The sequence below is a fragment of the Pan troglodytes genome, chromosome 3 (assembly GCF_028858775.2).
Source record: "Pan troglodytes isolate AG18354 chromosome 3, NHGRI_mPanTro3-v2.0_pri, whole genome shotgun sequence".
Lineage (NCBI taxonomy): Eukaryota > Metazoa > Chordata > Mammalia > Primates > Hominidae > Pan > Pan troglodytes.
Genome location: NC_072401.2, coordinates 77,971,165 through 77,987,836, shown reverse-complemented (window position 1 = coordinate 77,987,836; position 16,672 = coordinate 77,971,165). Strand labels below are relative to the sequence as shown.

Below are 16,672 nucleotides of genomic sequence, written 5' to 3'. Positions count from 1 at the left end.
CTCTTAACAAAATAGGAATAGATGAATATTTCCTTATCAGAATAATTATTCTTCAGTCTCACAGCCTAAATACTTTAGTAGAATGATGAAAAGAACTTTGATTCATATAAATAAACACACATATGTACACTTACAATGGGATAACATAAAATGTATTAATATTAGCTAAGAAGAATGAAGTAGATGTATGGGTACTGTCACAGGAAGATTACCAGACACAGTCAGTGAAAAAGGCAAGGTGTAGAATTACAAGTACCTCACAAACCCATGTGCGTAGGTGAACAAATTTGAAAACTGCATTTTAGTATATATTTGCCCATATGCAGCAAAAAGGTCCAGGAGGATACATGTCTTATCTGGTAAAGAAAGGGAGAAGGCAAGTTTCTTTTTTTTACTGTTTATTTTACTCTGTATGTTCTCTATTTAAATATTTTATCATGTGAATGAATTGATGTGTAGTGTGTCTAATACATACATGAATGTGCACATGTGGATATATGCACTCTCAAACCAAAGAAAGCAGGCAATATATTGTATGATAAAATGCTAAATGTCGTATTTGAGTCAAGAATGAGATAAGAATATCCACTCTCACTACTCTTATTTGCCATTGTTTTGGAAGCTACTAGGCACTGCTGTTAGACAAGAGAAAGAAACGAGGAGTGTAAATATTGGAAAGGAGGAGACAGAAATGATCATTGCAGATGAAATGATTAAATTATTTTACACTTGGAAGGCCAAAGAGAATTGCCTGGGCAAACTTAGAAACACTAAATAAATATGTATATATTCCATGCATATACAATTCTATAGATGGCTTATTTTGAGAAGTGTTGTTAAAGAAGCTCTTTAATAAATAGTTGTCTCTGCAGAGTAGGGAGGAGTTAGAGGGGACAACTTCACTTTTGGAACATCTTTATTTTTTATTTTCAAATGAAACTTTGTATCATGTTTATGTATTAATGTACAAAACTAAAATATTATTTGGTTTTCTTCTGATAATCAAGATAAGAAAACTAGGAATATATAAATATATATATTTATATATAAATTTATATTTTTAAATTTATGTTTATACATTTATATAAAAAGGGGATAGAAGGGGACAAAACCCCAGAAAAAAGTAACAGATTTGAATATATGAAGTAAAATATTGTATAACGAAGTAGAACATTTGTGATTAAAAGGAAAATAATGGCAACAAGAAAAAAGTATTTGCTTTGGCCAGATTATGAGGAAGGGCCTGAGTTTGAACTTTAGGGGGAGCCAAGGATTTGAAGCAGAAAAATGACGTAAGACTTCCCAGCAGGAGCTCCGGGTGACTTTAGTGTTCCTCCTTTGTTAAGAACAGCCACCTTATAATTTGTGTTAGTGAAAGTCTTGTTGTTACTTTGTATTGAAGTTACTCCTGTACTTTGTCTCCCTTCATGGAGGGCAGGGACTATTTGCACCCTAGGCAACTACTGCAGTGCATAGCTCCAGGATGTGTCTAGCAAATGTTATGGGAATGAAATGGATACATACTAAGAAGGTGAATTCTGCTGGACTTGGTGACTTGCTAGATCTAGAGGGTATAGGAGGATTGTAGAGCGTTTCCTATATTCTGGTATTCAGCCATTCATTTAGTCCTTCATTCAGCTTTTATTGGACCAGCTATTCTATGCCAGATAGTATGCTGAGCTTGTAAGAAGAATAAAGGAACTCTTGCTCTTGAGTTTAGAGGGAAAGACAGATGAGCTGGGACTTTGAATGCAGTGTGCTAAATGTGTGAGAACCATTCCTAGCATTGCGAGGGGTCACAGTACTGCCTGACCCAGCCTCTGCAGGTGGGGAGATTGTGAGGACTACCCATTTGCTCTCAGTCTTAAAGGTTGAATAAGTTAGCCAGGGGAGTTGGAGGAAGGGAGAGGAGGGGACAGGAAGGGGACTAGAGGAAGACAGGCAGAGACACAAAGAGTAATACCATGCTGGGTGTGTGTTCGGTGGTGGTGCAGAGTGAAGCCACAGGTAAGTAGGTGTTTCTGGACCTTAATTTTTTTTCATCCAGCAATATTTATTGATTCATTTACTTCTGAGAAACTTGTTTTGCAGTTGGAAAGACATAAGACTGAAGAGGGAAGAAAGGCACTAGATCATAGAGAACCTTATGTGATAAGCCAAACACTTTGGATTTTATCTTTAGGCTCTAGGGAGCCATTGAAGGATTTTAAGCCAGCATGGGATTGCGTTTGAAGTGGATCCCTTCAGTGGCTGTTTGCAGGATGGGTCGGGGGCAAAAGACTCTGGAATTAGGAGATCATGAGGAGACTGCTGTAGTTGTCAAGAATAAAGCCTTGAAAGAGCATGGTGCAGGAGAGGCACAATTAAGAAATAATTAGAAGGTAAAATTGGTAGTACACTTGATAATTGATTGGGTGTGAGAGAAAGGAGGAATACAAGAAGACTCCCAGGTTTCCATTTCTGGGTGTGCCACCAGCTGGGACAGCATACAGGAGGATAAGCAGGCCTGATATCGAGAGACATTGGGCTCCGTTTTAGTGAGGCAGTGTTTGAAAATGTGAAATGCGGGAGGAGTAGGTTTGAAGCAGAAGATGAGTGTAGTTACGGCAGTTAAACAGGAGGTGGAGCAGCTAGTGATAAAGAGGCAAGTAGTTCAAAAGTAAGGGGAAAGTGTGGTCTAGAAAGACATTTGGGTAGGACCCGAGACCTTGAGTATGGTTAAAATTTCCTAGGAATAATGTATATAGCAGGCACTAGAAGAGGTTTAAGGATGAATCTTTGCACATCAAATTTAACCATCTGGGAGAAGCAGAAGAACCCATAAAGAAGCCAAAAGGGGAGAGGAAGGAGGAAAGCCAGATGAGAGAGGGTGCTTCAAGAAGCCGTGGGAAGAGACAGTTTTGTGAAAAAAGAACTGCTTCAGATTTTCAGATATCACACAATGGTCAGATAAAACAAAGACTGAATTTGTCTGTTAGATTTGACATTTAGGGGCTTATTGGAGACCTTGGCAAAAAGAATTTCAGTGGAGAGCTAGGAGAAGAAGAAACCAAATTCCAATGGTTACAAAGTGAAGGGGAGATAAATTAGAGATGGAATGTGTGGACGCTTCCTTCAGGAAGAATCAGAGCTAATGCTAGAACGGAAAAGGGGGCCTTACTGTCTTTATCAAGAACAGAGTGATAACTTGATTTTTTTCTATGTAAAAGAAACATTTATGTTTTTTCTTATTTAATTTTATAGAGACTATTATGTGGTTCTTTGCTATGTTTCCAAAAATTATTTTATGTATTGAAATTATTACCCAAGTAAGAGTAGAACATTAAGCTGTTTTAAAGAGCAGGAATTGAATTCAGCCTTAACTTTAGACAAATGGTATATACCATATTCCAACGATTGAAAGACATGGTGATAAGTTGATTTAAATGATTGTACAAAGTAGAGTCCTTTAAAGATACTGAAATTCGAGAATACTTCTCAACTTAGACTTGATTTTTTTTTTCCAAAAGGAGTTAATGGCCTTTAAGTCTTACTTGTTGACAGTATAATACTACTACAGTGGTAATAGTATGGTGTGCATGGTCAGATTTAATTTACATAAGACTATTTCACAGGAACTGATGATGTTGTAGGCCCTGAAGGCATGGAGAAATTTTGTGAAGACATTGGTGTTGAACCAGAAAACGTGAGTCTAACTTACTGAATTGGGTGAATCAGTTGGTTGTTTTTCATACTTAAATCTTTGTTCTTTAGCAAATAAATAAATAATTAAAAAGTAGTGGTATGTTAGTTTTTATGAAGCAATCTAAGAAATAAGTTCTAATTCTAGTTTGACTTATAAGCAGATTCTCCATTCTTGTAAGTGATATGGTGTAACTACAGTTATTTTTTCTCTCATTTAATTTCTTGTATGTAAAAGGTACAGTAAGCCAGATGCTTACAAAATGGTGTGGCCACATGTGCCTACAATGACGGATCAACTGGAGGCCACATTGTACACTGTGTACCTTCGTGCCCCTCAGTAGTTGTTTTAGCCTAATGTAGAGTCAATCTAGGACTTATAATTATTCATCATGATTTTGAGTAGATTGTAATCATCAAGAATTTTTCATAGATCGTTTACTTCCAATTGAATTTAGCTCAGAAGTGATTGCTTTTTTTTTTTGAGATGGAGTCTCGCACTGTCGCCAGGCTGGAGTGCAATGGGATGATGTCGGCTCACTGCAACCTCTGCCTCCCGGGTTGAAGCGATTTCCCCTGCCTCAGCCTCCTGAGTAGCTGGGACTACAGGTGTGCGCCACCATGCTTGGCTAATGTTTTTTGTATTTTAGTAGAGATGGGATTTCACCATGTTGGCCAGATGTCTCTATCTCCTGACCTTGTGATCTGCCCGGCTCAGCCTCCCAAAGTGCTGGGATTACAGGCGTGAGCCACAGCACCCGGCCATGATTGCTTTTTATAATGTAAAAGCCCTAGGTATTTATTTTTAATTAGAGTGATTTTTATAAGCTTAATTATTTTTGCCTAATTCTTAGCATGTTATTGTTGAATATTTTTTCTGTTCCCACATCACCTCTCTTATACTAAAATGAAAAACTATGCTTATACACATGCCCTGCCTCATTAACTATGCAGTTTGATATTACATTAGCTGCAGTTTAACAAATATGTCCAAGATCCTAAATGAATTTGTGATCTGGGAAGAGATCTCAAGGATCATTCTCTTCATTCAGGCTGTTTCCAAGACATCTGGTGCCCAGGCATGTATGTCATGCTTTTAAAGAAACTAGCAAAATTCACATTTTTTTCTTTAAACTTTTTATTTTACCCTTACCATTTCTGTGCTTCTGTCATCTATCTTGGCCCCCAGCAATGCTAAATTTTCTAAAGAGCCTTTGGAATGTCTTTCACTTATTACATAGATTTTTATCTTGTTTTTTTTTTTTTTTTTTTTTTTTAATGTATTCCAGTTCAGGTATTTCAATAAATTACCCAACTTGGCATGAAGGTTTGGGGACACCTGGGTCAATAGTATTTTGCCACAGACTGGGCCGTAGACACAAGAAAAGACCATTACATTGAATTTAAGAAGGAAGTTTTCTATGAGAGCTGGGCCAAGCTTGGCAGAGTGTTTTCTAAACATGTAGCCAGAGGGCTGAGAGTGAGTTGGGCTTGAGAGGGGCTCCGGAGGTTCCACATGGGGTACCGTAGTAAGTATATGACAGAGGAGTGGCAGCAGGGCCTGGGCTTGAAGTTAGAGGCTGAGAAGACTGGGAGACAAAGGGCTTGCTGGTATGTGAGGGATTAGCTGAGCATTTAGTCTCAGAGGCAGAAAAGCCTGTCCAGGATGGGAGAGCACTGACGTTGACTCTAACTGAAGAAGAAAGGGAGGCACAGCTCTTCAAGTTTCCTCACCCCCAAATACCAGTACTCAATAAAAGATAGTTATTGTCATTCTTTTTTGGCAGTTATGAGTCCTTTAGAACTCTATTTCTGGCCTGGCATGGTGGCTCACGCCTGTAATCCCAGCACTTTGGGAGGCCGAGGCAGGCGGATCACCTGAGGTCAGGAGTTCGAGACCAGCCTGGCCAAAAAGGCGAAACCCCGTCTCTACTAAAAATACAAAAATTAGCCAGGTGTGGCTACTTAGGAGGTTGAGGCAGGAGAATCGCTTGAACCCAGGAGGTGGAGGTTGCAGTGAGCAAAGCCGAGATCATGCCACTGCACTCCAGCCTGGGCAACAGAGCAGGACTCCGTCCCCAAAAAAAAAAAAAAAAAAAAAACTCCATTTCTGTAGGAATAGAAATAGCCTTAAAATTTATAATCATATTAAAGACTAAAAGACCATATTATCCAAGTATGTAGGCCAGGCGTGGTGGCTCACGCCTGTAATCCCAGTACTTTGAGAGGCTGAGGTGGGTGGGTGGATCACATGAGGTCAGGAGTTCAGACCAGCCTGGAAAACATGGTGAAACCCCATCTTTAATAAAATACCAAAATTAGCCGGGCGTAGTGATGTGCGCCAGTAATCCCAGCTACTCAGGAGGCTGAGGCACAAGAATCACTTGAGCCCAGGAGGTGGAGGTTGCAGTGAGCCGAGATCGCACCACTGTACTTCATCCTGGGCAACAGAGTGAGACTCTGTCTCAAAAAAGAAAAAAAAAGAGAGAATATTATCCAAATATTTATACTGTATGTACTTCAATTCCAAGCTGTCACCAATAGAAGTTGTATTATTTTATATCACTAAGAAAGAAAAAACGTGCTAAATAAACTCTGATGTGCTATATCAATTGTGGGTGCATTCCCATTTCAGAGACATTAACATTTGTAAAACAAGTGCTGAAATATGGTGTTTTCAAGCCTTGTCTGCATTGATGGGCAAGCACGTTTAAGGTATTTAAAACCCTCACCTTGCCTGATACTTACAGCTTATGAAATTAAGCAGGCTTGTAAAATTCAAGTCTATGTTCATTTACCAAGATAACAGCAACATTCTTTATTTAAGTACTTAGCTTTCTTGTTAGTTAACTTACGAAAGTCTCTTTTTTATTAACTTTCCCATTATGAGTACCTGTTTTGGCTGTTTAGCCATGTTTCATTCGTGCTTGTGTGTGTGTGTTCTTGCACCCTCACCATTTTTTTTTAACTTAACAAGTGTTTATGTAGAATATTTAAGTCTTTTTGGTAGAGAGTAGAATAGAGATGGTTTGAGAATACCTAGTTTGCATTAGAAAATGTGAGTTGGTTAGTTGTCCTAGGTAAATCGATATACAAGAGTCAGAATTCCTAGAAACCTGAGGGATGAGGAGAAAATCCACTAATGTGTGAATAATTTGAAGAACTGTAACCCCATCTTTTTGGGAAATTCTTAGTAGCCCCTTGGTGTTTTAAGTCACCACTTTAACCTATTTAACAATCATTGCCTTTTAAGCAGTCATTACTAATCAGTCCTAGTAATTTACCTAGTAATCTAAATTTTTAATCCAAAAAAAACCTAATGACTTTCAAAAAATTGATATGTACTAATTTATTTGATGAAAGATCCTAAAAATTTCGTAGGTTCTCACTGATATTAATTTCCAGTGAGGAAAACCATAAAGTCAGCATCAAGCGAAAGCTTCTCCTTACTCCCCTGCATGTAAATTAGACAAAGCTAGAGATTTTTTAGCCTACAAACTAGCTTATTGGCAGACAGATTAAAAAGAGCTTCTGAATCTCCTAACTACTCTTGTTCTAGAGTTTTTAATGGACATGTTGGCTCTCGGAGGCTCAGAAATCATTAAAAATGATTTCTTGCCTCATGTTTCATGTTTTTATGTCATCCTAGTTCCTTTCACCATAGCCGTCATCTGACCCAGTTGGGCACAGGGATGGTGTTTTAATGGTTTTGAATGGTTCTTTCAGTAGCTGAAATGAAGCCTTAGGCTCTACGTAAAGAGATCAAATTAACTGCCAGTGTTGGATATCCTAGTCCTTGGAGAAACATGTGTTTGTCTACCTATTGGCTTTTTCTGTTTCAACACAGAGAGAGAGCCCATTAACAGTGTATACCTGATCCCTAATTTAGGAGTTGGGTGTTCCTTATGTATGAATGACTGTCCAGAGATAACCAGCTCTACAGAGTGGCTGGCAGAATGGTCCTAAGAAGGCCCTGTCCCTCTTCTTTACCTTTTTAGGACTGACATTCTTTTTTAGTTACTTCTCACCTCTTCTAGGATCTTTGAGGTAGATGAGAAGGAAGGCTTCCTCCTCTTGTCCTAATCAGGCATGGCCTCAAACCTGTCCCTGTGTAGCATTCCAGATAGCTTAAAGCTGGGTGCACCTTTGAAATGTCATTTTGTCTTTACACCTTTAGGTATTTATTAAAACTCACCATCAGTTCCCTGTGCTATCTTTTCTCTAAAATAGCTAAGGAAAAAGTAGTAAGCAGTGGCATAAACCAGAGTTGTCACTGTTTCTGAAACCTGCATGGTTTCAGAAGAGTCACAAAAGCACAGGTGGCACCTGGGGGCCTGCCCTTCCTTTACAAGTGATGACACCATGCCACAGACCCTGGGCCCATTCCAGGCATAGTGCTGTCTTAAGTGGAATGTGGGGCTACTTTAAAATAATTTCCCACCAGTGTATATAGTGAATTCACAAACATTAAAGTATGTGTGCTACAACTTCACTGCGTGTCTCCCCCTGTCCACCTTGTTATGTTTTAATACACTGTTCTACACCTTGCTGTTTCACTTAATACATCTTGGAAATTATTCCATATTTGTCCAGCTAGTTCTACGTCATTCATCTTAGTGGTGTCATAGTATTCCTTTATATGGAATGTATTCAGCAAAGAAGTATTTAACCAGTCCCTTATTAATGGCCATTTGGTTGTTTTCAGTCTTTAACTGCTACAAATTGTACTGCAGTAAATACTGTTGACTAAAATTCATCTTTGTGTCTGTTTACAGGTAGACCTATAAGATAACTTGCCATGGGTGGAATTGTCAATAACTGGTTTTACATTTGATATTGCCCTCTGGAGAGGGTGATCACCTTACACCTCCACTATCGTGCATCAGGAGAATACATGCTTCTCCAAACTCTTGTCAGCAGACTATATTGTCAACTTTTTTAGATGTTTGCCAAACTAGAACTCATTTTTGAAGTTAACTCTGCTCATATTTCAGTGACTAAACTACTGTGAACAGAAGCATTTAGCAAAACGTTAATGTATTAATGACAGATCTATTTGTTTATCCTTTTTAATTTGTCTAATATATTTTTTTTAATTGTGTATTTTTTTTAACAGGTAGTTATGCTTGTCCTAGCTTGGAAATTGGATGCACAAAACATGGGTTATTTTACTCTACAGGAGTGGTTAAAAGGAATGACTTCTCTCCAGTAAGTCCTAGGCTGCACTAGTGGGGGTCCCTGCCCTTCCCAGGTGGTTGCCTCCTTCCTCCCTAGGACTTCAGGAGGTGATTGAGTGAGTGGAAGGAAGTCAGGTGGTCTGGCCAAGCTTCCCCAGTGGCCAAAGATGTAAAGACTAAGACCCATTTTGAGGACTATTCTGGGCAAATTTATAAAGTGTCTATATGTGTATTTGGAGCGAGAGAGTGTGTTGGTATTCTTGTAGAGCAGCTCTCTCCAGGAGAAATAGACCAACATTTTCTCATATGAGAAAGCCACCTATGTAACTTAAGTTTTTTTAATAGCCACATGTAAAAGTAGAAACAGGTAAAATCAGCTTGAATCTATTTTATTAACCCCAAACAGTCCAACATATTTTCATTCCAACATGTAATCAATATTCTTAAGAAATCAATGAGATATTTTTATATTCTTTTTTCTCATGGTTAGTCTTCAAAATCTGGGGTTTATTTTATGATCCATCTCCATTTGTATTAACCGCATTTCAAGTGCTCAGTAGTCACATGTGGCCAGTGGCTATTGAGTTGAACGGTGCAGTTTTAGAGCTTAAAAGGCAAAGACTTACTGGCATCTGGTTTATACTTAGTGAGAAAAAGTTGAGTAATGTATAACTTGTAAGTTAAAATATTTGATATCTCTATATATTCTGATTTTAGCTTTGGGCAAAATTAAAACTTCATTACTCCAGTGATTTAAAAAATTAGAAGGATTTGGTTTGTGTAACCTGACCCAGGATAAGAAAAATCAATGGTTTTATGTATTTGCCTTGTGTATGCAATATGTGCGTGTGTGCATGCGCCTGTGTGTTGTGTATTTGCTCAGTTTCATTCAAGAAAACAAATTGTCATTCTATATTAGGCCTTGAAAGATACAGTTGAAGTGGATAACTAAATGTTTCAAATAGCATTGACGATGAAGTGCTAATTCTTAACATAGTAATTTTAATCTAAAGTAATTGGGATGACTTTCTTTTCACTTTAGGAATAATAGATCTTGATTTTTACTGGATTAAAATTTGAGTTGAAATGGTTTTATTTAAATAATTTTGGAATTTGTGCACTTTTAACATCACTGTCCATTTGTTATTGTTGAGAATGCTTTCGCATTGTGCTTTAGTAGTTTATGAAGACTGTTCACTATTCTCCCATTTGAATGCCTCATAGCTACTTTGTGAAGAAGACAGATCAGATTTTATCCTGAACATGTTACAAATGAGGAGACTGAGGCATAGAGGGGATCGGTGATGTGTGAATGTGGCAGAGATGGGAAGAACACTTAAGACTTCTGATTCTTAAATCACATTCTTCCTTCTAACAATATTATCTGATGACAAATGAGTTTTAGGTAAAAGCCAAACCACCCTTTTACAAATATACTTTCCTATCAGAGTGTGTTCTAGAATTTTAGAGTTAAATTCTCTGAAATCTTTTAAAACTTGTTTATCCTTTTGGGGGAACATCTCCTTATGATTTTAATCCTATTCACTAGTTTTTTCATTGTTTTTCTCACTTTTCTTCATTGCTTCCTTTTTCTTTTCTTTTCTTTTCTTTTTTTTGAGATGGAATGTCCCTCTGTCGCCCAGGCTGGAGTGCAGTGGCGTGCTCTCAGTTCACAGCAACCTCCGCCTCCCGGGTTCAAGTGATTCTTGTGCCCCAGCTTCCCCGAGTAGCTGGGATTACAAGCAGACACCGCCACGCCCGGCTGATTTTTGTATTTTTAGTAGAGACGGGGTTTCGCCATGTTGGCTAGGCTCGAACTCCTGACCTCAAGTGATCTGCCCGCCTCAGCCTCCCAAGGTGTTGGGATTACAGGCGTAAGCCACCGTGCCTGACCATCATTGCTGAGTAGAGCAGCCGATGGCTGCTTTTTAAAGTGTCATTGTGATGATGAATGCATGGGCATATCAGGATTGTATTTCAAGCCTTCAGACGAGGCACCATCAACATTTTCAGGTCCATTTTTATTTGTCTTAAGAAGGTGTGATACCCAGTTTGTATAGTACTGAGTTCTTTACAAAAGAATGTCCCTCTACAAAAGAATATTACTTGATACCAGACCTTGCCCATGTGTTTTGAGGGCCCTATCTCCTGGGAAGTGAGAAGCAATTTCCTGGAAGAGGTCTGCGTCTGCGTTCTGAGTCCAGGGTACTCCTTCAGGTTGTTTGTTGGGAACCTTGCTTGCCACTTTGTATGATGCAGGTGGTGGCAGGTGGGTTCTCAGGGTGATTGCCACTTGATCCTTGCAATTCAGGGTTTAGTGACAAGCCTGATCCACTATAAAGGCATGGAAGAACCGCTTGCTTTTTGTGGTATGAAACTCTGAAGTTGGTGTCCTCATCAGTGAGGTGGAGATAATTATTCAGAATAACTTTTAAGGTTCTTTGTAGTTCAAAAATAGTCCAACTTCAAGTTTAAGAACCTCTGCCTACCCTCCCACCCCCACCTTCCAACCTTTCTAGATTAGTCATTTGTTCGGCAAATGTTTGAATGACAGTGATGTGCCAAGTGTAGTATTCCAGGCCCTAGGGAATCAAAAACCACGAGTAAGATAAAGTCCATTAAGAGGAGGGGCTTATAAACAATATTCAGACAAAAGATCCAGAAGTCATAAGGTCACTTCTCTTTATGCCAGTAAAGTAAATAAATAAGCATTGTATTTGTGAAGTATGTGCACCTAGTACACAAGAAAAACCAGAGAGTAATCATTTATGTGCTCTAAAGGCAGAAAGTAGTCGATCTTTAAACCATTTTGTCTTCTATTTTGGATTTCTTTTCTATTTTTGCTCATTTTAATTTTATTAAACCTATCTAATGAAATATTTTGATCTCAAACTAGAATTAACAAGTATAGAACAAAATATTTTTATGTATTCATATATGTCTTAGGCCATTTAGGCAGCTATAACAGAATGTTTTAGACTGGGTGGCTTATAAATAAAATTCCAGAGAATTTTATTTCTCTGGAGGCCCAGAAGTTCAAGACCAAGATGCCGTAGATTTGGTGTCTGGTGACAGCCTGCTTTTTGATTCATAGATGGTGCCTTCTAACTGGGTCCTCCCATGTTGGAAGGGGCAAACAAGCGCCCTTGGGTCTCTTAACTAATCTCATTCAGGAGGATTCTGCCCCCAGGACCTAATAATCTCACAAAGGCACCACTTTTTGATACCATCATCTTGGGGGTGAGGATTTCAACCTACAAATTTCAGGGGGATACAAACATTCAGACCCTTCATTATATTTGGTTAAAATGCTGTTAAAAAAAAAAAAAAAAGGTTACTGTATGATGGGAGTGTGATAGAAACAGAAAGCCCATCGGCTGTGAAACCAGAGTTTTTAATCATTTCTGTCATTTCCTGGGTGTCTCTGGTAGCATCCTTAAACTAGGGTGGTGAAGTATGGCTTATGGCTTATGCCTGGCCTCTCAGAGGAATTGTGTGCTTGGCTTCCCTAGGGCCTGTGAGCCTGGGGCAGGACGTGGGTGGTATGAGAGTTTGGACTTAGGCCGGCAGCTGGTAGGGAACATCTATCCTTGCACTGAGATCATTCCCCTGCCAGAGAAGACACAGCTCCTGTTTTGGTCTGATGAATTAAGCTAATTGTGGTGCTTAAACTTAAAAAAAAAAAAAAAAAAAAAAAAAAACAGTGACAATTGTTAATTAACTGCAATAAACTGATGATGGGCTGGAAAAATACCTTTGGGATGACTAAGTGAAGGGGCAGAGGCCTTTTCCTGGGTAATAGGGGAAAGCTACCTCTGATTTTATAAACTTCGATGATTACTGTATTGATTTCTGTCCTTACAAATCTGTTAGAGCAGCAAACTCAAAAAGAAATTATCTTACATTGTGTGCATTTTTTTGTGTTGGGAAATGGTGTTCCTTAGAAGCGTGGCACTGTCACTGTGACTTCTACACATTTTTTTATACATGGTACACAGAAACATGTGGGAAGACTTGAGTTGAAGATGTGACTGCTTTCTGAGGTCACATTGGTGGCTTACATGTCCCAAGCCAGGCTCTAGAGTCCTCTGAAGATGTGTATGTTGAGTGGCCACTAGATGGCAACCTGTGGTTCTGGACAGGGTGACTCAGCAGCCTGTTTCACTATTGGGGGCCAGTCCAGGGGCTTTGTGTGTTCAAGACACCCTTTAAAGCAGATTAAACTCTGTATTGGCAACATTAGCTCCCAACCCCAGGTTTTTAATGGGTACCAGAGTTAGTAATATTACTTGTGTTTTTTATGTTTAAAGCACAAGAACTGTTCATTTCCTGCATTTCAGACAGGATCTCTGAGCATCTTTCAAACATAGGGACATCTTTTTGCCAGGATGTTGGGCTTGCTCCCAGGCATGCTGCAGAACTTCACATTTCTTCTCATAGCTCTGCCTGGAGTTTACAGCTAACTTTATTTTCTTTTAACTATGGGGTAGTTACCTAAATGAGTGCTTCCTGCTCTTGAATCTGTTAAAACAAACAACCGCTCTTCTTCTTCTTAGACAGGACTAAACTAAACTACCAGTCAGATCTATGGCTTTGGTCCTTGACCCTCTTTCCGGTGAAGAACAGGAACCTCGACCTTATGTTTTTGGGTTACCCAGTTTCCCTCCTCTTTGACCCTCTCCGATTATTATTGATATTATATTATTATATACACACCATTAAAAAAATCTAACCCTGCAGTAGAAAATCTAACCCTATAGTGTGAATTCAGCCCTGCCTCCCAAACTTACTCCTGTTTACTGCTTTCTTGTGTATCTTTCTAGTCCCTGTGACCCCCTCATTGGGATTCTGGCACTAGATCTCCAACTGGCTCTCAATATCTCTTTTCCTTCCCACCAGTCCTTCTCCATGGAGATCAAGAGTGAGCTTGTCAAGATGCAGCCCTGATCGTGGTCTTTCTCATAGTGGCAGGTGGCCTCCATTGTTCCTAGGATGTAATTTTAAAAACCCTCACTGTGGACTACAAAAGCCTTTTATGAGACTGACCCCATGTTCCTCTCAGCATCATCTTATGCCTCTTTCCCACTTCCTCTATCCACTCCAGCGACAGTGGCTGTCTTTTAAGTCTGTTGGACTTACCATACTCCCATCTGCTTCTGGGCCTTTGCATATGCTGTTCCTAATAGACAGAGAGCCTTTCCCACCTCTCCAAAATATCTAGTTCCTGCTTATCTCTCAACTCTTAGCTTATGTGTCATTCTCTTGAAGAAGTCTCTTCCGACTCTAAAATAGCCTAATTTTAATCTTTTTTATTTTCCATATTAGGAAGAAATAAGGGGCTTTCTAAATTGTTCTGTTTCATAGAAATTAAACATTTAATCTAATTGCAGGCTTTTAGATAGTTTATCATATCAACAAAGAGATCATAAGGACTTATTTGTAGTTAGGTACAAAGAAGGAGCTTTCACAGGTTTGTTTTTAAAAATAGATTAGTGTGCTCTATTATGAACCATTTTAGTTCATACAGTATACAAAATATATTGATAATACTTGGTGTATGTATTATCTGTACTTACTAGGTTAAAGATCTGTAGAGAAAATACGTATTCAGTGTTGAAAATCTTTAATATTGCTGGTGAAAATGGTGACTCTTGATTCTCATTTTTAAGGGCTAGATATTGCAAACAAAATTAGTTTGTAAAAATAACCAATAAGTATGCTTGCTTATGAAAAGTAAACACTGTATCACTTACTGGTAAAAACAGGTTATTATCACCAAGGCTCCCTGGAGAAATGGCTGATTTCAAGTCTGGAATAGGGTAAGAACAGGGTGAGCTGTTCCATCTTGTGCCAGAAAGCAAGGAAATGCTCAGAGACTTGTGGGGGACATGTCAGAAGGAAATTGGAGCCAGCTTTAGGGGGCTACTGCCCAAATGGGGAAAGTTTCTACAATCAAAAAGAGTAATGACAGTAACAGATTATAACACACTGAATTAGACGCAAAAAATCCTAAGTCCAGAAAATAAGAAGGTCATGTGTGGAGCTCTTCTTTATAGAAGAATTATAGCCAATAAATGTAGAAGGAATGATAGGATTAGAAAATCACCATCTTGGGTATTCAGATGTTACTGATTCAGGCAGGTATCACCAATGGTTGCTATAACCATTGTGTGTTGTCAGGAGTATGTCCTCCTTGTGAGGTCTTTAGAGATCATTCCAACGTGGCCACAGAACTTCTACTGGGAGAGGAATAGGAGATTAAAGGATTTATTTTATTCTCAGTTCCTAGAGAGGGAAGCATGGCATGCCACCCAGGGAGCTATATGGGAGGAGCTCCCAGGGAGTGGGCTCCGCTAAGCAGGTGGGGAACTAAGAGAGAGTGAGGACCCATGGGCAAGTGCCTTCCCTGGATGTCAGATTGGTATGTGTGGATGTCACTCAGTCATAGTCAGGGGAGTGTAAGAAGGGGACCTTGTGGCAGGGGGCAGACTTACCGCTAGTGGACTTGGTCTCCTGGGTAGGATGTTCATTGCTTATTTGTGGGGCTACTGAGGCAGGAGGAAAATAGGAAGTTTAAGTGGTGTACAATACACATTGAGTGAAATGTTATTGGGGACTGGACATTTATAGTCTCAAAGTATCATCCTGTAGATACTTACTATTTCAAAGAGGAAGAATTGCCTTTAAGTGGAAAATGGTGGACACCACCATAACCATAGGAATCCACCAATAACGGAACAGGGACAGACAGACATGATGAAGGACACACATCTTGTCAGAAGTGTTGGATCTAAATATAATCATAGGGACATTATCTGACAGATGGACATTCTACAAAAGCAAGTGGTCTGGTCTCCAAAAATGACATTGTCAAGAAAGAAAAAGGCAGAGAACTCTTCTAGAGACTAAGGAAATGTGACAGCTAAAAGCAGCACATGATCCTTGATTGGATCCTGATTGAAAACAGCAGCTATAAAAGAAATTGGGGAATAATTGGGAAATTTGCAGGTGGTTGTATATCAGCTAAGAAAGTTAACATTGATACAGTAGTAAGACTGATGATGGTGTTGAAGTGCTTAGGGATGAAGTTTCATTATGTTTGCAACTTTTAAATGGTATAGAAAAATGTATATGTATATGAGAGAGAGTACATAAATATAAAAAAAGTTAATTGCTGGATCAAGGGGATGGTATATGAGTGGTTATTTGCTATTCTTTCAACTTTTCTGTACATTTAAAATTTTTTTAAGTGTAGAAAAAATAGGTTATGGATGTGTTTCAACTTCAGGGATTTGTTCTTTCCTTTGGTATTGTGTTTATATTACTGCCTCTATTAAAAAAAATAAATAAATGAACTCAGGTCATAATTTGCCTTTATTCTGTTTTTCTAGATGTGATACAACAGAAAAACTCAGAAATACTTTGGATTACTTAAGATCATTCTTAAATGATTCTACAAACTTTAAACTTATTTACAGATATGCGTTTGACTTTGCACGGGTGAGTTCTCTGGAGCCTATCCAGATGTTTCCCTCTCTTCCGTCCCCTTTTTAAATTGCCTTTTGAGGTTAGTTTTTACATGCCACAGCAAAAAAACTTGAATAAGTTAACTCCCAGGATGCTAGTTAGTATTTCTTTCTACATGTCTGCTTTTGAAAACTAAGTTTGATTCTGGGCAAACATTCTGTAGGTCAGCAAAAAGCTCCAGTGGCAGACGTTTACTGGCTCTTGGAATTGGCTTAAAAGTGACATGGGCATGCAATACACACTGTCTTAAATGTCTCTTAGATAAGGTTGGAAAAGCTTTCCTTCTC

At 38.8% G+C, this 16,672-nt stretch overlaps 1 protein-coding gene across 24 annotated transcripts in view; it reads left to right on the top strand.

Moving 5' to 3' along the window:
- Positions 1-16,672, top strand: part of DCUN1D4 (defective in cullin neddylation 1 domain containing 4) — an 82,579-nt gene that overhangs the window by 48,753 nt on the left and 17,154 nt on the right. For 23 of the 24 annotated variants that reach the window (XR_010156618.1, XR_010156620.1, XR_010156619.1 and 20 more), the window contains 3 exons: positions 3,615-3,685; positions 8,798-8,889; positions 16,250-16,358. Coding sequence is in view for 21 of the 24 variants with exons in the window: in XM_016951751.4 (XP_016807240.1) it covers positions 3,615-3,685; positions 8,798-8,889; positions 16,250-16,358 (272 nt within the window). In the remaining 3 variants the exon portion in view is untranslated. Of the gene's footprint in view, positions 1-3,614; positions 3,686-4,164; positions 4,291-8,797; positions 8,890-16,249; positions 16,359-16,672 lie in introns of those variants that run through there. The other variant, XM_063809654.1, reaches the window with a different exon arrangement.